This window comes from Microcaecilia unicolor, chromosome 7 (genome assembly GCF_901765095.1).
Source record: "Microcaecilia unicolor chromosome 7, aMicUni1.1, whole genome shotgun sequence".
NCBI classification, from domain to species: Eukaryota; Metazoa; Chordata; class Amphibia; order Gymnophiona; family Siphonopidae; genus Microcaecilia; species Microcaecilia unicolor.
The window spans coordinates 240,027,689-240,052,899 of NC_044037.1; the positions used below are offsets into that span (position 1 = coordinate 240,027,689).

The following is a 25,211-nucleotide window of genomic DNA, read 5'->3' on the forward strand; positions in this document are numbered from 1 at the left end:
CCCATCCCAAACCCTTCTCAGATTCTACAAAAGGTCTCCCTGGTGTCTAGTGTGGGACATGAGCAATCTCCAGTCGCTATTCCCCTTTCAGTGCCAAGTTCAAAATGGTAGCATTCGACCCCAAGTGGTAGTTTTGTGAATGGAGATTTCATGTGCCTTATTTTTCAGCCTGACCACTAATACTAATACTATGAGACTACTGCTAGTGGTCAGGGGTACCATTTTGATGCTAGAAGGCAGGAACAACTGGGGATCCCTTTATACCCTACCTCACCCTATTCTGCTAGCCCACAAGGATAGCCCCAGTAGGTCCTTGGGTGTCTTCAGAGAGAGAGAGAGAGAGAGAGAGAGAGAGAGAGAGAGGGAGGGAGAGGGGAGTCTATGGTGGGGAGGGGGGAGGGGGGAGTGGTAGAAAATTTCTTTAGATACTTGGAGGTACTTCAGAAAGTTGTGTGTGGGGGTCTGATTTGGGAAGGGACCTCTGATCAGGTAGGATCTTTGCTGATGGGGATTATGGGGTAGGAGCTAGAATTGATGACCACTGGCCCCTCTAAAAAAAAAAAAATCCAGGCTGTATATTTTATTTGGATTTAGCTCAGGTCTAACTTGGGGTCTACTATCTGCATAGTTGCAGCCAGGAGTATGTAACATCCTGCCTGCAGCAACACAAATTGATCCTTACTATGGGAACCACTAACTTTCTGTACTAGATTAGTGACCCCCCCCCTCCCCCGCAGAAAATATCACTGCAATAAAATGCATTTTTTTTTAGTGCAGCTTAGTAACTTCTCCCCGGAGTGAACAGAATTTAATATGTGCTGACAGAACCGTATCAAGCTATAACTGCACCCTGTGCAACTCACCTACTGACACCCCCCCCCCCCCACCCCTCCTACTTTACCCTTGCTAAATAGAGGAGATGTGGGCTGAGAACAACATTCATGCCTCCCTATCTGCATCCTATATGGCCTTACCACTTGAACTGTCCTTGACTTGTTTTCTGAATTTTCATGAGTAGCAGACATGGAAATGTTAGCATCAATAAACAGTTGTTGGACTTTCTTTACAGGTGTTAAGATCAACTGAAGATATATGTTGACACAGAATAAATATTATGTTCTAGTCATACCTCTTTTTCAGCATCTTCCAATTTTTTTTTCTTACTCTCTGGCATCAGATCATCCAACCAGCTTAGCTCCCGTTTTGTAAAAAATAAATCCATAAGTTTTCTTACAAATACCAGTGCTAAAACCTGCACAATAAAATTTTAAAGTTGGTAATATTTTAGCTTCAAAACCCCATAATATAGAAATGTACAAAATCCTGTCTAATAGCCAAATACCACTGCTGAGATAGCTGAGATGGAACCAGTGCATCTACAGCTGCTGTTTGCCTAGTTTTTAATTATTTTTGATTACAATAAAAATCTCAGTTGAAGAACCTGGTAAACAATCACAACATGTGTGCAACGCCGATTCTGTGTAGAACATTCTGGTATGCCAGAAAACACTCTTTAAATGCATTGCAACCAGGAATAATTGCTGTAGCAACAAAGGTTTTATTGTTTGTCTTTCGCAAGAAATGTATTTTATGCAATTGAAACATTAGATATTATTCTGGCTACTTAACTGATTAGAATATCAATAAAAGTGATGGTTAAATACAGCACCACTATTCTGAAAATTTTAAGCTCATCTTCACTTCAGCTTTTTTGCACATCAGCTACAGCAGAATATTTATATATATATACTGTATTTTATGCATATATAAAGTGTCCCCTTCACTATCATTCCTCTTTTATATGGATGTTTTACTGTATACTCTTAAATAAATGTTTTACTGTTTATTTTTAATGTGTGCTGTGTTGACATTATTATAGTACTGATATTATTATGGTTAAGGAGGGAAGTTATCAACATGGGCTACTATTAAGCAATGGTGTAGCCACAGGGAGAGGGGCCTTGGGGGCCTGGGCCCCCTCAACTTTGGGCTCAGCCCCTCTTCAAAATGCAGCACCAGTTGAATGGCTGGTGGGGATGCCCAAGCCTGCTAGGCAAAGAAATTTGCTAGACAAGCCCCTGCCCGTGGTGCCTCAGCAGCGAGGAAGCCGGTGGAGTGCTTCGGTCATCAATGATGGCACTCCCTGCCCCCCCCCCCCACGATGTGAGCTGCCAATAAGCTGAAAATATTTTTCTCTGCCCAACTCATGAGGGTGGCCACCTCCACCACCATCAGATGACTATGGGTCCTGCCTTACTTGTTGATATAAGCCACCATCATCACATTGTTGGAGAAAACTTAGACCGGGGCCCTTGCCAGAAAGGGAGTGAAGTCGCATAAACATTCCACACTGCCCTGAGCTCCAAGTGATTTATTGACCACTGAGACTTCTGTGTCAGATGTAAATTGTAATGAGTTCCCCAACCAACTTGGTGACTAGTGGGGCAGGAGCGGTGTCCACTCGCTTTTGCCTCATGGCTTTCTCTTACTCAGAATGGCCGCTGAGACTTCTAGTGGTAATATCGCAATAGTGTTGCTAGTGGTCAGGCATACATATATGAGAAATATGCACATATATGGATGCCTGGCTCCTAGCACTAATATTGTTGGGTAGCAGGAGGCCATGAGTCAAGAGCAAGAAATCATTGTTCATGCCTCACTAAGGGGTCCATGGAAAGTCTGGGGACTGGGTTGAGAAAGATGGGGGCTCTTGCACCTGACAGGGCTATTATGTGGACCTTGGGAGTCTTGGGGAGGCTGCCATGTGTCGGGCTCCTGTTCATACATTGGGGCCTGGGGGCATTTCTTCTGGTGTGGCTGGTCATACTATGCATAGGAGGTGCTGACTAGAGCAGGGGTAGTATTTCTGTGGTTGGGGGGGGGGGTTGAGTTGTGTCCCTGGCAGGTCATGTTAAATGAGTGGGAGGCATATACCAGACAGGGGGGTTCAGGCTGTGTGTAAGAGAGGGGGGGCAGGGAGAGTGACTGGTGGGTGATGGTGAGATGCTACTCCGAATATGTAGTATTTGACACTGCCAAGTCTGTGGTATAAAATCACCACATAGACAGCAATGCCAAACTTGACAAGTTCAGGTGCCTTTGTAGTCGATGCCTGCATTTTTACAACTGGAATGTGTGAAATGGGTGCTCTTGGTAGACATAGGCATATATTTTAGAAGACGATCTCTTTCAGCAAATCCTTTCCTATAATACCTGCCTGATTGTAGACATCCTTATCTGGACCTCCATAATCAGGTTTATGCATCCTTTATAAAATACTGTTCAAAATGAATGACTAGTCTACTCTTGTGTACTCAGATAGCTATCTGTAAAATGCAGACTACAGATATGAGATTACATTTAGTTAAATTTAAGAAGTCATGCATGTATTCTTACCATCATAGGGAAGACGATGGCAGCAGGGGAGGCTTTAATTACCCACAGGAGGACTAGGCAGGTGAGCTGAATGACAGTGAAGAGGTGGACTTTGCGGAGAGGAACATGCCTCAGATAGATAAAATCTGGCTGATGTTTTGCAGGCATCCAGAAAAGCCGGATTCTGTCATAAAACTGTAAGGGATAAACAACATGACTTTATGCAAAGCCATAAATCTTGGCAGAGCAGAGCATGGGCATTTTGATAGTGCTCAAAACCTATGGCTATACGTTAGAGGTAGTCCAAGAAAAGAGGAGAAAGTCCAAACTTCATGAACGTGCAACAGAAAGAAAAAGTGAGGCAACAAAACAGACGAGGATTCCAAAAGTTGAATGTGGAACCTTTAATCTTGTTAACAAGTCTGATTGTCTGTTATTATATGTTAGACAATCGGACTTGTTAACAAGATTAAAGGTTTGACATTCATCTTTTGGAATCCTCATCATTTTGTTGCTTCACTTTGTTTGCTGTTAAACATTAGGGGTCACCATTCAGTTCCATTTATTTCTCTGCAGAAATACTTTAAGTGTGGAAAATTTATTTTAAGTATATAAAGCAATGAAAAATTAAATTAAACAAACAAACAAACGTAAAAAGGACAGCAACAAGAAATGGCATGTGTCTATTAAACATACATTCAACATAATGACAACATACGAAAATGTCCTAACACAATGAAAAGTCCAATGATCTTCACATCAGAATGTTTCTTATTGCTATAATAAAATCATTACCTGAATTCCCTTGAGAGATGAGGCACCCATGTAAAGAAAAACTCCATATAACACTGGCATAGGGATAAACTGTGTGTAAGGGAAGAAGAAGGAACACAGTATCAATCAGTATCTGAATTCTCAGCAGCATCACTCAGCTGTTTCCAATAAAATACTTTACATTCAAAAAGCACATTCTCTGGTAGGAAAATACTTTTCTATTCTGAGGCTTTTAAAAATTGGGAAATCTGAGTAGTATGTTCAGACTCTCAAACCAGGAATATTTCAATATCTCAACTGGACTCAGATTTCATGGCATTTGCATATTTTATAATGTTATATTATACAACTATAGTGTCATTAAATATAGTGAATAGTGCTCAAAGTGAGTGCAATACAATACTAGGATCCATCTCCTCTGTAATGCACTACAGCAACACCATCATAGCACTAGAGTTCACCTGCCTACCTCAATATCTAAAGCAGTCTTTAACACTGCTGGCAGCACACTGGCAAATGGAATAATTTGCCCTTGTAAAAAAAATGGTATATAGGGCAAACAAGACGCAAGATCAAACACAGGATTGCAGAACATCTTAGCAATTTACGCACACACAAGAAGGAAGCACCTTTGGTCTCGCACTGGAAACAACTTAGGCATACAGGACAGTATTTGAAGTTTGTGGTCTTGACCTAAGTCCAATTACCCAGGGGTGACAATATGTGTCTGTTTTATTGTTAAGAGTAAACAGTTTATCTTCCAATAGCAAACAGTGACCTCTAGGGGTGTCAATAAGGAAATAAAGTGGTTGCTCTTAGGGAGTATCTGAACCGGAAATAGAATATATTGTAGAGCGCATGCGTCAGCATTCAGGCGGTTAGAGGCCAGCAGATCTCACACCAGGTCAGTCAAGGATACAATATATTATAATTCATTAATACATGTGTTGAAAGGTTAATATAGAAAGGGTTTAAAAGTAGTTTTAAAAGTACTCAGTGAATCGTAAATATATGTATATGACACATTGGGTTTTTATGTTTTAGTTAACGTTCCCTGATTATGCCTTGAGTGGTGAAACATGCCAGCATGTAGACATTCACATTGATGTTTTGCGTTAGCTGGAGCTTTCCCTACAATTTGGAAGATTCTAAGACTTGTATTTTCAAAACACTTAGACTTACAAAGTTATGTAGTAATCTATAGAACTTTATAAGTCTAAGTGCTTTGAACATGAACCCCAAAGTACTATAAATCGAATTTAAATAATCCAACTTGTGAGTAATATGGTTTGAACAACAACCCTAAAACTGCTTTTACTGAGTGAAGATCTAGTTGTCCTAAGTTGGTATAATTTTAAAAAAATTAATTTTCACCAAATTATTTACTTTTGACTCAAAAGTCAATCCTGAGTCTATGAGAACTCTTTCAATTTTCAAAATTTCACCTGATTTCAGTTTTAGTTCTTTCACTAGAATGGACTCATAATCCCCAAACCAACAAATTTTAGTCTTAGATTTATTTAACTGAAATAATTTCTCTTGAGTCCAGGAATCTAGCAGAGAAATGTTTTGTCTTATGCTTAAAAATGTTTCTTCATAAGAATCCTGTTTTGGACACAACAAAAAAATTTGTCACTAGCTTAAGACAAAATATAAATTCCTAATTTTGTCAGCATCTCACCAAGCGAGCTTAAATATATATTAAACAAACACAAGGAGAGCAGTGAGTCCTGGGGCAGTTCATAATCAGGTTGCCAAGGGGGGGGGGGGGGGGGGGAGGAATTTCCTCTTTTTTCTTCACTCTATAAATACGCTTTTTTAAGAATTTACCAAACCATTTTAATACTGTATCAGCAATCCCCAGTTTATGAAGCCTAGGCAGCAGAACTGAGGGGCCGATGATCAGAAGCAAACGCAGGCGCTAGAGGATATTAGTGGCATACTAGCACCCGTGCTTGCTCCTGCCCCATGATCAAAGCCAGCAAGTGCATGAAACAATGCTCTCGCCAGCTCTGACCTCACAAATCATGCAAATGTATGCTAAACAGGGCATCAACTATTCCTCTCCAATGCTCAGTGGGCAGTGCCACACAAGGGCGCTGCTGCCGCAGCAAACCCTACACCAGCTCAGAGCTGGTCTTGGGTTTGCCAAGCATTAGGGAGGAATGGGGAGTCCTATTCAGCATTCATTTGCATGCTTACAGGCCCCCTCAGACACAGGGGCTGGAGGACTGGTGAACCTCCAGCTCCCATAACCTCCCCCCCCCAGACAAGTTTCCCGGGTGGCTCATTGGCCTTTCCCTCCAACCCCCAGACACAAAGGCACAAGGGGGCTGGAGGTCTGATGGCCCCCCTAATCCCCCCAACACCAAAAAAACTGTCCCTAGTGGGGGCAACCCTATCCTCACCTCCACTTGCTGTGGTGGTCTAGTGCCCCCCAAACGCCCCTGTACCATTAGAAGGGAGGATGGAGTAGCACCCTATCCTCCTGGGGTGCCACCTTCAAAATGGTGGTGTCCTGCCCTGTCCAGTACATCCTGAGATGCACTGGGCAGGGCTTCAATTCCACATCCCAGGAAGCACCAGGCAGGGTTGCATATGTGTTTGCATGTCAACTGGTGCTTAGATGGCGACTCTGGCTGTATCAGCTAAAGCTTGTACTGGGCTGGCTTGTATAGTCTGAGTCCCACATATAGCAATCTGGTTGCAGGATGGGCTGGAAAGAGCTTCAAAAAATGTCCGAATTCAGACTTCTGTCATATCCAAAAATGCCCTTTCTGTATTTGACTTGCTCAAAGTCTCAAGGAGCAGCAGTGGGAATTGAACCCATGTTGCCAGGATCAAAGCCCACTGCACTAGCCATTAAGCCACTCCTCCTTGCATTTGGACGTCTTTGTGTTCGAAAATGGCCGAAGGTTAAAGACGTCCAAATCCAAGGACGTCCTTAAATTTGGACGTCCCTAGATTTGGACGTCTTTGATAGTATTTTCGAAACGAAAGATGGACGTCCATCGATTTGGACGTTTTACAAAGACGGCCAAATCCAAACTTAGACGCCTCTTTTGAAAATGCCCCTCTCAAAGGCACTCCCCCAGAGTGGAAGCTCACTCCCTAAAGTAACCACCCATCCCTCACCTTTACCTCTTGAGGCCATACCCAGGGGTCTCTCTGGTAGTTTAATGTTTCCAGATGGGAGCAGTTCCCTCCATTCCCATCCTGGAGCTGAGCAGGGTTTAAAATTGTGTTGATGGCTCCTAGTGAAAGTATTGCAGAGCTACCACGGGGGGTTATCCTTTCATATAAAGAGTGACTATCTTGCAAGTCTCAAGAGGTGATAGTAATTGAAGCTGTGCTACAGTTAGTCATGACAGTTCACATGTGCTACTGATCTGTGCACTAGCTGTCACAGCTGATCCTTTCCCGTCATGTCCATGACCTACCCTACCTGTGGGTACTTTATTGCACTGGCTGTTTTAATGCACAGTAGCCATTACTGGGTATCTTCATTAACTGCTCCCATGCAGCAAAACTCACACTAGCTGCTCACTGCAGATTTACTAAAGGGGCCACTTTGGGTGTTTCACACTTTAGTTCTGAAGAACTACGACTTTGTGCAGGACTCACAGTTCAGTAAAAGGGATGTGCAGCCCAAAAAGGTTTGTTTTGTTTAGTTTCCTGTATCCTTTAGAGGCATTTTTGTTTTGTTTAGAGGGGGAGGGGTTTATTTCAGGTGCAATATCATTAGTAGTGTGACCTCTTTCTAGATTGCACATCTTTTCCCCGATAATGCGTGCACATGCGAATATTTAGCACATTGGACACTATCAGGAAAGACTATGCACTCTTCCAATAGTGCACACTCTTTCAAAGGAGTGTGCACTATTTATGACAGAAACCCTCCAGGAATTTTGAGGTCTTTCCTGCCATGTTGAGGAAAAAGTGGCAGAAAGTAACATGAGAAATTACTATTTAGTAACTCAGGATCCTGCATCCAACTGTCATAACCCAGGCTGGAGAGAAGGGTCCATTCTCAGACACTAGGAAAATAAATTAGGCATTACCCTTTTAAAGCAGAACTGAAAAGGGTTCATAGGAGGCAGGGAATAGAAGGTGGCCCCTGTCCTTCCCCCTATACATTACCTTCCTATCATAGCATCCAATGCTATCTGAATCTCATTCAGAGATACTTTCATCCTTGCTGCAAAGAAGCCCTCGAGTCTGAGTCTAGTTCTAGCAAGTTTAGTTGCCATGAAGCATGTGAGTTACCTTCTTTTTCCTGAACTAAATCTCCTTCCTACCTACTCTAGTGAACCCCACTACCTAATCCCTACCTGACTGTGCTCTTTGCTTTTCCATGCTGCTCTCTCCCTGCCTGTATATATTTTAGGCTGTGAACACTTTCTTTCTGCCCTTGTAGCAGTTTATAGATGTATCTGGTTTTTGCTATGAGTTTAAGGTCTGCCCTAGACTATAACAATACCTGTAGAAATCATAAGGGAAAACAATTTGTACCGTGCTTGTGTGCCTTTCTCCCATGCCCTTTCCCACTCATCCCATTATACTGTTTCTGTGTTTTCTTTTTAAGAAAAAGGAAATGTCTGAAGTATTACCTGGAGAATCCGAGTCATAAAGACAGATGAACCCATGAGAACAAAAATCATAAGTCCTGTCACTCTTTGTTCCCGTATCCCAAGAAATTTGGGCTGTTCTCCTGGAGCAGAGCACTCGGATTCTAACTTCAGGCTATTTACATGGGTTATAGAGAGGACAGTGGCAGCAACAAACCATGGCAGTCCCATAATGGAGCACACTCCAAGCATCACTGCTACCATCATCAGATCTAAATGGTACCCACAGCCTTTCTGTAATGATAAAAGAGAGGTTGGGGTGAACAGAAGCAGAAGGAACCAAATCCTTGCTCATTGAAAGTAATTTTAAAATTCAGGTCAACTTTGGAAGTTACTCAAGAATATGTACCATCAACAAACTGTTGTAGAAATGGAGAATTTTAAGAGCTGTAATTTTCAAAATCACTGTTTGAAAATTACACATTTGTTTTGTCTACTTAGGGGTTGATATTCAGCCCACGGCAGTAATCGGCTGTGGGCCTCACTAACCCCGGATATTCAATGCCAAGGCATGGGCAGCTCCCAACATTGACTATTTGGATATGTCCACCAACGTGAAGTTAACCAGTCACTGGCTGATATTTATTTATTTGGTTTTATTGCTCGCCTTTATGAAGAAATTCACCCAAGGTGGTGTACAGTAGGTACAGTTTAACATCAAACTTACAATTTTGTTAACAGCATAACAATAGCAAAATGTACAAGCATAAACATAAATACAGCAAATTGAAACCTAATAATAGGACTACCATGAAACAGGATCAAAAATATACAAATTTAACAGCACTAAAATTCAAATAACAGAAATATACTACGATATGAGCATAATACTAATGAAACATCTATAAGCACACAATTAGAACATTCAAATAACATTGCCTTGATACTAATGCTTTTCTACAATACTGTTTACCATATAGCTGAGGGGTCAAATGCAGATATATAGATGGGGGACATGATATGTGGTACAGAGTCAGTTCGGTTAAATAAATGGGTGGCTAAACTAAAGGCAAGCTCTTTGTATAGTTAATCAAGATATAAGGAACTGATCTAAGTTACAGTGTGTGCAGAAAGTGTGTATAGTCAGTCACCCTATGTATTAAAGGCTTGGGAGAACAGCCGGGCTTTTACCTGCTTCCTGAAGTAGAGGTAGTCTCGAATTATATGTAGCCCCTCTGGGAGTAAATTCCAGAGCATGGGAGCTACTCCTGAGAAGGTTCACTGGCGGGTATCATGTCGTACAATTTCTTTTGATGACGGGACAGATAGTGATGATCCTTGAGAGGATCTTAGAGGTCTCAAAGGTGTGTAGAGGGCTAACTTATTCTTTAAGTACTCTGGCCCATTTTGTCTGAGGGTTTTGAAAATCAAACAGAGTTTTAAATTTAGCCCTGGTAGCCATTGGTAGCCACTGTGGCTTTTGCAGGAAGGGTGTGATATGGTCACATCATTTGCAGCCTTTTATCAGTCATGCTGAATTAGTTGGAGCTGATGCAAACTCTCTTTGGTTTGACCAGTACAGGGAATAATCTAGTTGTGATGTTGTCATGGCATGGACTGCTGTGGTCAGACTCGTCTTTTCAATATATGGAGAGAGATTTCATAGCTGCCATAAGTGATAGAGACAATTTTTAAAGGTTGTTTAAATTTGCGGGATCAGAATGAGTGATGAGTCTAGCAGTATCCCCAAATTCCTGACCTGTGATTTTAGGGGGAGTTCGTACTTCCCAAAAGGTATTTTGAAGTCAGGTATTTGTCCACTTGTGTTAGGTACCCAAAGAATCTCTGTTTTGCTTGGGTTCAGGCAGAGTTTGTTGTTGATATGCTGACCAGTACCTAGTTAACTGACCTCACAAAAGTTAGAACAGCTGTTTTATTGCCTTAACTTCATGCAATTACTTGGACAGTTAGTGAACTGAAAATCATTGCTAATTTTCAAAATTGACACTCTGCTCCTGTAATCTAGCTGGGGAGGGGATGGCTGGTTAGTGAAGATATTCAGATAATACTAGACAAAAATTCATCAAAAAGTAGGAAATATACTAATACAGAGATGAATGGGGCTGGACCAGCCCTAAGTGGAGTGGAGTTTTTTATCACCAGTGATAATAACGGAAGCAATGAAATGCGGGCATTGAGTGTATTCACTGTTCTATCGCCATGCTATGAGGTCTTTTTCTCCACTATAAACAGAAGAAAAAAGCCTTTAAATTGATACCACATATTTTCAACACTTAGGGCTGGTCCAGCCCAATTCAGCTCTGTATTAGTATAGTGAAGATATTCAACAGCACTAATCAGTTCAATGCTGCTGAATATCGGGTGCCGGCTCACTCAGCAGGGTTTAATCAGGCAGGAGCTTCTCCTGCCCAGTTAAACCCCTTTGAACACTGATCGCCTGTTATTTTTGGACAACTGATCCTCCCCTTATTAACAATGTGGCTGCTTAAAATTTTTTCCCATTATTTTAACATTGATAGGACAGTTTAGCACACTAAGATGTTGTCATGTTCACCTGCAAACATTATATATCCAATGGCCTAGAGCAGTGTTTCCAAAGTCCCAGTCCTGGAGTACCCCTTGCCAGTCAGGTTCTCAGGATATCCACACTGAATATGCATGAACTTGATTTGCATACACTGCCTCCATTATATGCAAATCTTTTTCATGCATATTCAGTGCGGATATCTTGAAAACCTGACTGGCAAAAGGTACTCCAGGACCGGACTTGGGGAAACACTGTCCTGAAGCACCAAAAGGCTCTTATCACTTTTGAAATGTGAACAAGCAATGGGGGAGTTTCTGGGAGAGACTGAATGCAAGACATAAACTGAGAGGTCCAGTGTATCAAAAATAGGCTGCTGGAAAAACCTACTGCAATGGAATATAAAACCTAGGATGACAAGCAATACGAAGCTACTGCCTAATGATTTCAGCTCCTAAAAGAGGAACCCTAAAAGAAGTAGGTATTGTGTAGGGTAGGTGATCAAGAAGTCTCATATTTACTAAGCAGCTTTTGTCTAATGGTCTCCTTTTCTGTTGAAGTTCTAAAAATATACCACACAAACTTCTTCTTGATAGTCAAACACACAATGTACTGAAAATGTTTACATAATGCAACACACAAAATGAATGCTTTGTAATAATCTACCTTTAATTTATGCTCTTTCCTGTTGATAATGACAGCTGTAATCTGCTGGTCCATGAAAATGAGAATGGTACAAAGCAGAGCTGGAATTATAGCTGCTACCACTGTCCACCATGGATTTGGGCCCAAGGGATTGACAATCCAACCTCGATCATCTCTGGTTGGCTGGAAAAATTACACACTGTGGTAGTTAAAAATATAATGGAATAGCAACTTCTGTGAGATAAGTGAACCGAGGACTGTAAAACAGACCTAATGAAGAAAGCTGAGTGAATAATGCTTTACTTTCTGCAGAAATAAATAGCAAACACTGCCACAATATCGGAAACAAACCAAAAGAAATACATTTAATTAAGGCACAGCGTATGAGTTTTTATTATCCTGAAACAAATTACATTATGATATTTGTTAGACACAATCAAAATCAATTTGGTGGCATATACTAGTCAAACAACCACTTCCTACCATTGAGAATGAATATACTTCAACCCTCATTTGCAAAACAAGAATGAAGGTACTATAGAGGGGCATAATCAAATGGCGCAGGCCATCTTCGGGGCCTGCTCAACCATATTATTGAAAAAGATGGCCGGCCATCTTTTCTTTCGATAATACGTTTGGGGCTGGCTAAATCTCAATATTTAGGTAAAATGTTGAGATTGCCGGGTTTACAGATGGCCGTCTTCAAAAAAGTGGAAAAAGAATCTACCCTGTTTCCCCGAAAGTAAGACATCCCCCGAAAATAAGACCTAGTAGAGGTTTTCCTGAATTGGTAGATATAAGGCCTCCCCCGAAAGTAAGACCTAGCAAATTTTTGTTTGAAAGCAAGGCCGCCCCCGGGCCGCCCCCCACCCGAGATCGCTGGGCCCCCCCCCTCCACCCACCCTCCGTTGCTCCTGGAACTAACCTTAAACGCCTCCTTTCACCTTCGCAGCAGCAGGACAGACCTCTCCTTCCTTCCGTGCCCCGCCCTCGCGGATGTTACATCAGGCTAGGGCGGGACATGGCAGGAAAGAGTGGCCTGCCCTGCTGCTGCGAAGGTGAAAGGAGGCGTTTAAGGTTAGTTCCGGGAGCGACGGAGGGCGGGCGGGCCAACCCCGATCCAACCCCGATGTTTCCCCGAAAAATAAGACAGCCCCTGAAAATAAGACCTAGCGCATTTTTGGGGGCAAAAATTAATATAAGACAGTGTCTTATTTTCGGGGAAACACAGTAAGTGCTTGTTAAGGACATCAGTAGCACTAGTGGGATTTGAACCAGCCACCTCTGGATTACAAGACCAGTGCTCTAACCACTTGGCCATAGCTCCACTTACTTGGATGTCCCTCCCTTTTGATTATGCCCCTTCAGGTCTCAGCCAATCACAGACAGGTGTCTCTCTCAGCCACACACAGACAGCTAAATGCGCTGTGATTGGCTGAGAGAGACCTGAAGGGGCATAATCAAAAGGGAGGGATGTTCAAGCAAGGGGAGCTGTGGCCAAGTGGCTAGAGTACTGGTCTTATAACCCACCTCTCTTGTAATCCAGAGGTGGCTGGTTCGAATCCACTAGTACTACTGAAAAAGCCAAGCAAAAATAGTTTTGATTTAGGATGTCCCTGACTAGCACTTGGATTTTTTTGGGGGGTAGGAGGGGATTGGTGACCACTGGGGGATTAAGGGGAGGTCATCCCCGATTCCCTCAGATGGTCATTTGGTCAGTTGGGGCTCCTTTTTAAAGTTTGGTCATGAAACAAAAAGGGACCAAGTAAAGCCGACGAAATGCTGGTCAAGCCTGGCTTTTTTTTCCATTATCTGGCAAAGCCGGCCATCTCGTGACCATGCCCCTGTCCCGCCCCCGCCCCGCCTTCACTACCCTACCAACACGCCCTCTTGAAATTTTGCTGGCTCCGCAACGGAAAGCAGTTGAAGCCAGCCAAAATCGGCTTTTGATTATACCGATTTGGCTGGTTTCAGGAGATCGCCGGCCATCTTCCGATTTGTGTCGGAAGATGGCTGGCGATCACTTTCGAAAATGAGCTGGATAGCCTATGTAAGTACTATTACCTTGAAATCACTTGGAACCTGAAGCTTTGGAGACGGGATCCCGATGGCATAGTCAATCAAAACCATAGACATAATAGTAATAAATACAGCAAAGTCACTGACTATGGACCGGACCTGAAATTATTAAATTACTTGAATCAGTAATACAATCAAAGTGTAAATATCTCAAACTAGCAACAGAGAGTAAACACTTCTAGAAATCTGCTATTTTTATCTTTAGTGAACAAAACCAAGGGGAAAAAACAATCAAACACTATATCTTGCTCCACAACAAGTTATAATGTACCCAAGAGAACAGGAGACTGAGAGTTTCCTGTTCCCTTGGGTATATTATTATTTTTATGTTTAGTGGCAAATTCAGGAAAACATCAGAACAGTAATATTTAATGGTTCAGTTATGAATGCATAAAGTTATAAGGATAATTTATCCATACAACTTTGAGGGTAATTCTGTAACAGGAAGCATAATGAGGAAAGGCAGATAAGAGAATATTTTATGCTTATGCGTCTGTATAAAATTACCCAGGGAAAGCATGGGAACACATTTACACTTCTCCCAAGTCAAATATAATTGTGTGTGCAAATGGGTCTGGAAGAACAGAGGCATATGTATGTACTTTACAAAGCAGGCAAAAACAGTGACCAAAAAATCACCTAGACTAAAATATAGAAAACATGAGGTGATATTAAAACAATTTACTCAATACAGCCACTCAGAAAACACGGTGAAAATAATTATTCAAAGTGTATGGGGTATCATACTAAGCAATCAACCTACTTTGAAAATACTCCAAGTATCGGTTGAAAAGTATAATCAGTTACACCATAGTAGCTCAATACTTTTTCAACTTATATTTGGTTTACATCTATACACTTATCTGAAGACAAAACATTATCAATGTCCTGATGCTAGCCTTTTAGCAGACGCTGCGCTTTTGTCAAGGGATATAGGGTTGAATTCTAAAAATGGTGCCTAAAAAATCAGCACCGAAACCCCAGCCTCCGCTTAAGCGGTATTCTATAAGTTGTGCCTGCAGTTTGGCATGCGTAACTCAGAGCCATGCCCATGTTCCACCCCAAAACACTCATGGTCCTCCTATTTCCACACTCCCTTTTTGGAACACACATAAATTTTAGGTACAGATCCCGTGCTTTATGTGCATTGGTCCCATTTAAACCTAATTAGTGCCAATAATTGATTGTTGAAAAGCCAATTATTGGCACTAATTAGCTTGTTATTCAATTAGACTGCACACACAAATTGGGAATGTGCATAAATTTGCATGCACGATTTTTGGTGACCTTTACAGAATCAGGAATATAGTTTTTAAGCTGGTTATACATTTCTTTGTATAATACTTTTCAAAAAACATGGGTACTTCAAACTTTCAGACACCATGAGCAAGTATAATTACCTGCACCTAAATTCCGGAGATATGTACATAACCATATACTGGCTGATATTCAAAGTGAGTTAACTGGCCAGAAACAGCCGCCGACCAGTTAACTCGTTTGTTCGTGATTATCTGGTCATTTTCAGTAGCATTTAACCAGTTAGTGTTATTGAAAATGACTGGTTAACACTAAACTTCAAGCCGGCTATGGTGGGGGAGTTCCAAGGTCAGAGTCCGGTTACATCCCGATATTCAGATGAAACTGGCTAGGTTTAGCAGATACAGAAGACTGCATAAATAGCTGTCCTATCTTTATCTGCGAAAACATGGCTAGTTAAGTCTGAACATTACCTTAACTGGTCATGCGCTAGTCGGCTTTAAAAAAAGGAAATCAAATGCCCAAGCCTGGGCAGGGCCCAGCATTGAATTTCCAGTTATAGTGCTGGCAGTGAACAAAAAAAAATGCTGTCTGCCACCGGCTGAATATTGGGACGACAGTATTCTATAAGTTATGCATGTGTGAGTCCCACACCCAGATTCTGCCTATGTGTATACCTACCTGTAAAATACCCCCGTATAAGATATGCAGATTTGTAAAGAATAGCACTTATGTGGATTTTTGACATTTGCATATGTATGTGCATACATATTCACATAAATTCTGTTATTCTAAACATTTACATGGCTGATCAGTGCCAGAGAATGTGGTAAAAGCAGTTAGCTTAGCAGGGTTTAAAAAAGGTTTGGATAATTTCCTTAAAGAAAGGTCCATAAGCCATTATTAAGATGGTCTTGGGAAAATCCACTGCTTATTCCTAGGATAAGCAACATAAAGTCTGTTTTACTGTTCTGGCATCTTGCTAGGTACTTTCGACCCAGATTGGCCACTGTTGGAAACAATATACAGGACTTGATAGACCTTTGGTCTGTCCTAGTATGGTGACACTTATGTTCTTATGTTTTAGAATGACCCCCTATATGTATAACTTACCTATATTGGGAGAATTTCATAACAGGGTGCTAAAATGAAAAGGTACATATTTCCTTTATAAATTAGCCTCTCAGAAATAGCTCTAATTGTATAAATTATCTCACACAAATGTGCATATATATATATATATATATATATATTATATTTTATACATTATCCTTTAGTCGTAGTTCTATAACCTTAGCTCTTAATTCCTTTAGTGCGCCACTGCTAGGGGATGTGGATGTGGGAGGGACATGGCGGCTCAAGGGTGTGTCCAGAATTTCCCACGGAGGTTACAAAATACTGTCAGTTAAGGGTGTGACTAAGAGACGTTAGGCACGAGTATTTACACCAGGCTTTCACATGGTGCTCGTGATAAAAGTTAGGTGCTAAAATGTGGACTTAGGCTAGTATTCTATATCGTCAATTACACATGTAATTGCTGATATACTGCCCGATATTCAGACCATGGGAGATAGCCGGGCTCTCTCCCACGGTCCATGCTAAACCCGGATATTCAATGCCGGGTAGGTTTTGGTGACTGGCATTGAATATCCAGTTTAACTTTGGTCGATCTGACTTTAACCGGCCAAACTGATATTCAGTGCCGGCCAGTTAAAGTCAGACCGGCCAAAGTTATTCTACCTATTGAGGCCCAAAAATGTGGCCGGTCTGCCTTTGAAAATCAGCAGATAGCCGGTTATATTGTGTGATATAGCTGGCTATCTTTAAGCTGCTAACCGGCAAAATTCAGTGCCGGATAGCCAGCTATCCGGCATTGAATATCACCGGATAGCTGCCTAAGTGCTGTTTTAGCAGCCATTTTTGAAAAACAACATTGGACAGATAGTATTTGCTCTAGGGCCCAGCATTTTAGCTAACTTTAGGTGACCTTTACTGAATTACCCCTATGTATATATCACCCAAACTCTGCCCAGACTACACCCCAACGACACTTACATGCATATCACTGGCATGAGCACTTGCACACATGTTTATCCCATATAATTTTATAATAGCCATTATCCACATGTAAAATATGCTTTCTGTTATTTCTATATTCAGACTTGAAAAGATAAGTTATGTGGAAAACAGTGGGACTATCACTGTGATCTATATCAGTGCTTTCTCAAAACTGTCCTGGAGGACCACCACCTAGTTGGGTTTTAAGGATATCCTGAATAAATATACATGAGAGAGATTTGGTGCCTAAAAAATTGTCACTAAAAAAATAGCGCATAGCTGTATTCTATAAACAGAGCATAAAGTTAGGCGTCATTTATACAATAGCGCTTAGCACTGGAAACCATGACTAGTTTTAGGCATGACTATTTAGACCAATGAAACCCAGGTGTAAATCCTTATGCCTAAATTAGGTGCGGATCCCCTTTATTCTAGAACAGTGCGTATAAATTGTGGGAACACTCCTGATCCACCCATGACCCTCCCTTCACCACACCTCCTTTTAGGATCCATGCATAAAATCTTTCCGTGTAAACTTACATGTGTACATTTTAATTACTGACAATTAGCACTAATAACTGATGGTCAGCTGATTGGCTTGTTATTCAATTAAATTGCATGTGCAAATTGGGCACGTGCCGAACTTTGTGTGTGCAATTTTTAGTGCCATTTATAGAATTCGGAGGGTAATAGAGGTGACAGACATGCAAATCTGTCTCATGCGTATTCATTAGGGATATCCTAAAAACCTATCTGGCTGGTAAAAAAAACCCTTATGCAGCCATCCTTATGCACAAATGGAATGAGTATATATGACACTAAAAATAATAACTGGGTAGAACCAGATTTGATGACATCCTTACTAAATGTAACCATGAATATTGTTTAAATGAAAATCACATGTACCTTGGTTGGGAAATATCTGCTGGTCTTAAATTGCTTCAAGGTAGAGGACATGGTAACAGTTGCAAAGAACAGTATGGTTGACCAGAACAAAACATCTGGAACATAAGGGCCATGGTGTCCACAAGCCCTTCCAATGTAATCCCCGTGGAGCTGCATGCATTCCTGATGGACAAGAAGGCAGAAAGGTGACCCTTTAAAGGTTATATTTAAAATTGGCACTATCAGGGTTTTCACTGCATATCATCAATAGCTGACTGACTAATGCAATCCTGATCAGAACAAATAAAAACATGTAAGTATTGGTATCCTGAAATAACTATACACCTGGAGTGGCAAATGTTTGTTTCCATAGGCACAGAGCAGATTCCAAATATCCTGGGGTCAATGTTCAAAAGGTATGTGGAGGGGGGGATTTATAGGTGCAGTCTATGCCACGTTGTAGCAGATGCCAGCCCTTGAGGAATCCTACCACAAAACCCAGAACCTTTTGGAACTTTTTTTCATTCCCCTTTACAGGTGAAATGGAAGGTGGAATCCCATCGCTGCCCCTGACCTGATACCTTTTTCTTTTTAGAAAATTATTACTGACTGAAACACCTGGATACTTCTATCCCTTTTCTCTTTTTCCCAATCTCTCAAGCTTACTCTTCCTATTGTTGTTCTTGTTGTTGTTGGAACATGATCTTCCAATCATGTTCAAACTTCTTTTAAATTCCACCACATTCTGCTGGAAGGTTATTCCAGAAGTGAAAAACATAACCCAAAGGTAAAGGTTAAAAAAAAAACCCTACGCAGAATCCAAACAGAAAGCCAAAGAGTACGTGTGGACCAAGAAATCTTCACAGCCAAATGTAATGCAAAAAAGATTTATTCAGAACCAAACATGTAGTAGACCCAACATGGGGCCATGTTTCGATGGGACTAGCCCATCTGCTTCAGGGGTCATACACTATGACATAAAAACAAATACACATAATTAAAAGTACGCATGATACAAAAGAGATGCACATAATTAAAAACATGTAAAGATAATAAGGGTAATAATTAAATCAGATATTAAAATGTCATATGAAAACTAACCTCAAAATTGGAAATACAAAATGTGAGTGCTGAACAGTAACACTGGTATATTCAAAGACCTAAGCATGACAAAAAGAATATATGGTGTAACGGTAATCAATATTTTTTTAAATTATCAAAACAATGTACTTAGACTGATGTAAAGAAACCTCTATTGTTTCACGAAATGCAAACCAAATTTTACGACTCAATTGTTTAAAAAGTCACTAAAACAATAAGTATACACTAAAACAAAAATGTGTTGAAAACAGCCCAAATAAAAAACCGTTGTGCTATATTGTGCTGTTTATATGTATTTTTAACATCACATGCATTAACAATCAGATCTGAAAAAACTGAGTGTATTGAAAAGAACGGCTGTAAATCAAAAGAAGTAGGACATAAAAAAATGCTGACTACTGAATGGCTATGGAACTCATGAAATAGATAAAATATGTGAAATTTGACAATAAAACAAACAAGGAGAATAAAGAACTGAATATGAGAATGAATGAAGCATTTATAAAATGCACTATGTAAAGAGGTATAACTGACTCAATACTGCAAAAAAAAAAGAAACCCGTATTATCAAGCTAAAGCTAAGATGCCTAACATGTCATGCTTAAAATCTACAGCAAATACTAATAGGAAATCCTAAACCCAAATAAAGCCCTTACACAAAGAGAAAAACACTTACCACTGAATAGCAGTGTGAACCAACAAAGACGCTGTCAAGCCCGCCAAAATTGTCCAAAAAACCCACGAGGATATGCGAACAGCTGATTATAAACTGAGAAACATGAATATTCAACCAGTTTCTGTATGATTGACAATGAAGCATGTAATCTGTGGATGATGGTAACAAGAAGAAGAAACTGACCCAAAATCATGAGTGAAGCATGATAAACAAAACAAACAAACTAGATCAAGCACCCCAGAAAAAGTATGAAATGTGTACAAAAGAAGTACAACCAGTTATGTGTATACTGACAAGATGAAAAAGAAAGAAACAAAAAAGGATCTCTAGAGAACGACACAAAATGTGTGAAAATGCGCTATTGAGATATCAAAACAAAAGCATGAGACTGGCGCTAGTGTAAAAAAATAAATGTGGATTCAAAATCCACTGATAAACCGCCATGTAGCACATAGGGGTCCTTTGCGCGCCAGGCCAATTTTTACTGCGTCTGGGAAAAAGTTTTTTTTTCAAAGGGCCAGGAAAGGGGTCTGTGGTAAAACTAAAACCAGCACATGCCTATTTATGGCCTGAGCCCTTAATGCTACCCATTGATCTAGCGGTAAGGACTCACGCGCTACGCATGCGATGACTGGTCGGCACACTCCAACTGCCAATTAACACCAGAAATGCCACATGCGGTAGAAAATAAAAACATAATTTGTCCCAGTGGTATGGGCATGCGCCAAATCCAAAATTACTGCCAGGGGTGCACGCTAGCCTGGCAGTAGTCTCTTTTTGGCGCATACTGCACGTGTGTGGAGCCTACTGCACCTTTGTAAAAGGGCCCCATAATGTAAATGACAAAGTATCAGATGCTAGCCAACCAGTTGAATGAAAAGCACATCACAAAAAAGAAAAAGACCCAAAATAAGGACGGAACAAATATAGAGCAGAAACGGACGCTCCCAGCAAAACCACAATGTGGTTAAAACAAAATCCCAAATATCTACCAGACATTGCAGGAGAATGGCAGATGTGTGTAAACTAATGATAAACATGTAGAAGGCATAGATTTAAACAGGAATACATGTGTGTCACTCAAGGCTTTTTTTGAGGGGGTACTTGGGATTACTGAGTACCAGCACCTTTTCCATTGTCTGCGAAAATTGACCCATGGTCCCCAAGTTTTAATGAAGGAGCTCAGGCTCTACACACCAATTCTGCTTTTTCATAGGTTCTTTGACTAGTTGCAGGGGGCCTAGATAATTATGGGATGGGTCCCTCAGTGATCACCCCACCCCTGAAGGGTGGCCTGGAATTTGAATACCGGCACCTTTTTTGCTAGAAAAAATGCACTGGTGTCACCTACCATAAAAGAGGGGAGGGTATGTACTTGCCCGCAAACATAAACAAACAAAAAGAGCATAAATCTGACTATCAGCCAATAAGCTGCTTCACAAGACAAGTTTCTTAACCATCCTTGTTCAGGGTTTATCAAAGTACTTCATTCTCTCAATATCATAGCGCTAAGTATTCTGTGGCAGGTAGAACTCTGGAATGTGGTAAAAGCGGTTAGCATAGTAGGGTTTAAAAAGGTTTGAAGTTCCCAAAAGAAAAATCCATAAGCCATTGTTATGATGGACTTAGCAAAATTCACTGCTTATTCCTGGAATATACCTGGATCTTGCCAGGTATTTGTGACCTGGATTGGCCACTGTTGGAGACAGGATACCGGGCGTGATGGACCCTTGCTCTGTCCTTAACTGTTCTGATTTTGTTGCACCAGTTAACAAATTACTTTTCCGCTAGGTGGCAGCACACACCATAGAAACTTGCTTTTATTTATAAAACCCAGATTGCTGCTAAAAATAATTCTGCTTTATCCTGACAGATACTTGATGGCTTGTGTCAGTAAGTAACATTTGAACATATGAGTCATTTCTTGCTCTTTATTACAATATAGTCCAATGTTCCGTTTCTGATATCACATCTATCTACATCCCTTAGCTAATGCTCCAGCAGTGCTTGTTTCCCATAACACTTCAGTCTTCTTCTTTTCTTACTAAGCTTTCAATTGCAGTGCTGTATTTAGGCAGGTGAATTTGTTGTGGAAAAAACTAGAATCTTTGTAGACTGTGATGCTTATTGTTGGCTGAACAAAGCACAAGATGATGTTGTAGCACATACATTTCCAAGACCACAAGAGTACCTTTTTCAATAGTTCTTTTATTGGCTCAGTAAAGGTAGTACAACCTACAAATATCTCATGCTCAGGCTGCATTAGCCTATATAGGGATTGGATGTCCCTTGGTGGACTGGAATTGGTTACCTGAAAGGGTGTGGTGTAGGCTGGTGGGAAAGGCAATAAATTCCATCCTATAAAGAAAAGAAGAGGGGATTGTGGTAGCTGGTGGAGCCATCCCACGGTGTCAGCTGGTGTAAAGTGTCCGAGTAAGTCAACACTCAATGAGTGGTTTTGAAACAGGCAGGCATGTAATGCTAATCTTGTACATCATAAAGTTAATAGGCTTATTTATGGTAAATCGAGATTCGAAAGTTCAAGACCACTGCGTGTGAAACTGCACTGGCTTCCTGTCAAGGACCGAATCACTTTTAAAATTTGCACTCTGGTGCATAAAATCATCTACAGTGAAGCCCCAGCTTATATGGACATCCTTATCAACTTGCCACCTAGGAACTCTCACAGATCAGCTCGTTCGTACCTAAATCTCCATTACCCAGCATATTGTGGCCTCAAGTATAAGACCACCTAAGCATCCACCTTCCCCTATATTAGCACTCATTTGTGGAATGGTCTACCTAAATTGGTGAAACTTACTCTTGATCACCCGACCTTCAAAAAACGCCTCAAGACCTATTTATTTGTAAAAGCTTATGCTCAAATCCCACCTAGCATCTCTTACTTCTGAACTGTAACTGTCAAAGCGACATATTGATCACCACTACTCTTTCTCCTTTTTCCTTCTTTGCTATTACCCTTTCTCTCTTTAACTTCTATGAAACTGATTGTTTGCTGAATTGCTGTATGTTTTTACAGACTGTTGTAAGCCACATTGAGCCTGCCCGTGGGTGGGAACTTTTGGGATATAAATGCTATAAATAAATAAATAAATAATACCACCATTCCTGAAGTTTTAGAAAATAATCACATAGAGGATAATTTTATAACAAGACACTTATGAGAAATGTCCGAAAGGCAGCTGACATTGCAGGCCTACATCTTCTGAGGGACTTTGGAAGAAGTGGTGAGAATCTTCTCATACCTTATGTAATGAGTTTATCTTGTTGGGCAGACTGGAAAACTCTTTTTATTGGAAAAAACTAAATAACTAAAAACAAATAACATACAAATCAAAAACAAGCCCCTAGCTATACACGGTCCTCCTATCTATGTACACCCCCTCCCCCTCCTCAATAGTACAGTGGAAACTGTTTATTAGAAAGACCAAAGAAAAAAACCGGACATGCAAATCAAACCCCAGGCTCCTAGCTAGACATGGTCTGCCTATCTATGTACACCCCCTCCTCAATAATACAATGGATCAACCCCCCCCCCCCCCGACCCCCACAACCCCTTCAGACAACTGGCACACAATCCCTGGGAAGCATGTCCCCTCATGGCGGCTTAAGCCTCACGTGTCTCCACCACCTCGAGCCACCCCCACCCCTTTTTCCACCCTTTCCCACTTCGCCGCTTCCTGCACCGCCCTTACCACATCCCAGCTGACTACCTCCGCCGGCCGGATCTCCTGGTACAGGGACACCCTGCAGCGCGCCATCCAGAGGCAGTACCGCAATATCACCGAAATCAGAAAGCGTGTTACCGGATCCCCGCGTCCCTCTCCACCCTGTGGGCCATACACCCAGTCCGCATAGCTGTAGTTGCGGAAACTGGGGATCTGCAGCAACGAGGAAACCCGGTCAGAGACCTGGACTGTAAATGGGCACCTCACCAGGAAATGCTCCATTGTCTCTTCAGTTCCAGCACATTCCTCCCGTGGGCACCCTCTATCCCGCACATTGCGATATTTCAAATTTCCTCGGACGTACAGTCTACCGTGAAAGGACAGCCACGCCAGGTCTTTATACTTCACCGGGATGCGGTTCGAAGCAATCAACCGTAACCCCTGCTGCATCCATGGGGCCGGCGCGTCCCTCAGCGCCAGAGGAGCTGAGAACACCTGCGCCCGTACTCTGTCCATCCAGACCCCCCGTTGTCCTGCCTTCACCCCCCCCACCGTCAGCCCCCACACCCTCACCAATTTCACTAGGGTCTTGCAATAACTCACCCCCCCCGGAGCCCCCCTTCGCAGTGCCACTACCCTCCCCCCCTCCCGCCATAGGTCCCAATATCTCGGCCACCACTGCAGGACACTCCTAGCCCACCCCGGTGGCTCCCGCCCTACCGCCCTCCCCAGATTGAACTGCAGGAACAAAGCGCTGAAAAACAGGACTGGGTTTATCATGCCCACCCCCCCCTCCCTCCTAGGCAGATAGGTAACATTCCGTTTTACCGGATTCGTCCTGTTGCCCCAGAGCAGCCGGAAGAACACCCCATACAAGGCCGTGTACCGGCTCTCCGGCAGCAGGCAGATGTAACTGACGAACAGAAACAAAGGAACTAAGTGTGCCTTGATGAGCTGTACCCGCTCCCCCATGGTCATTTTCCACCCCTTCCATCTATCCACCCTCCCCTTCACTTCTTGGAGACACCTATCCCAGTTGTAGAGCCTATAATCCCCCTTCTCGAAGTATATTCCCAAGACCCGTATACGTTCCACAGCTGTAGGAAACCTACCTCCCAACTCAAATTGCAGCCCCTGATCCCCAACCCACAGGCTATTGGACTTTTGAAAATTGACCTGCGACGCTGTTGCCTGCGAGTATTCCTGGATCAGGTTCTGCAATCTACCTCCCTCCCTCTGGTCCGCTACCCACACTGTAACGTCATCTGCATACGCCACGACCCTTAACTGGTTATTGTCCCCCACCTCCACCCCTTCCAGCCCCTCCGCCCCCCCCTTCTCCAGCCGTCTTATAAAAGGGTCGATGGCGTATGCATACAACAGCGGGCTGAGTGGGCACCCCTGTCGGACCCCTGCCCCTACCTCAAACCCCTGCCCTCTCCACCCGTTAACCAGGGGAAAACACCCCGCATGCCGATAGAGTAGCTGTAATTGCTCTATCCAACCCTTCGGAAACCCATAGCGCTCCAGAATGCTCCATAGGACACCCCACTGCACTC

At 42.0% G+C, this 25,211-nt stretch overlaps 1 protein-coding gene across 1 annotated transcript in view; it reads right to left on the reverse strand.

Moving 5' to 3' along the window:
* SLC4A10 (solute carrier family 4 member 10) overlaps nucleotides 1-25,211 on the reverse strand; it is a 185,401-nt gene that overhangs the window by 28,843 nt on the left and 131,347 nt on the right. The window contains exons 11-17 of the mRNA XM_030209786.1: nucleotides 18,208-18,369; nucleotides 13,972-14,085; nucleotides 11,929-12,090; nucleotides 8,760-9,011; nucleotides 4,171-4,239; nucleotides 3,397-3,570; nucleotides 1,130-1,252 (exon numbers count right to left, since the gene is read on the reverse strand). Of these exons, the coding sequence (XP_030065646.1) occupies nucleotides 1,130-1,252; nucleotides 3,397-3,570; nucleotides 4,171-4,239; nucleotides 8,760-9,011; nucleotides 11,929-12,090; nucleotides 13,972-14,085; nucleotides 18,208-18,369 (1,056 nt within the window). The remainder of the gene's footprint in view (nucleotides 1-1,129; nucleotides 1,253-3,396; nucleotides 3,571-4,170; nucleotides 4,240-8,759; nucleotides 9,012-11,928; nucleotides 12,091-13,971; nucleotides 14,086-18,207; nucleotides 18,370-25,211) is intronic.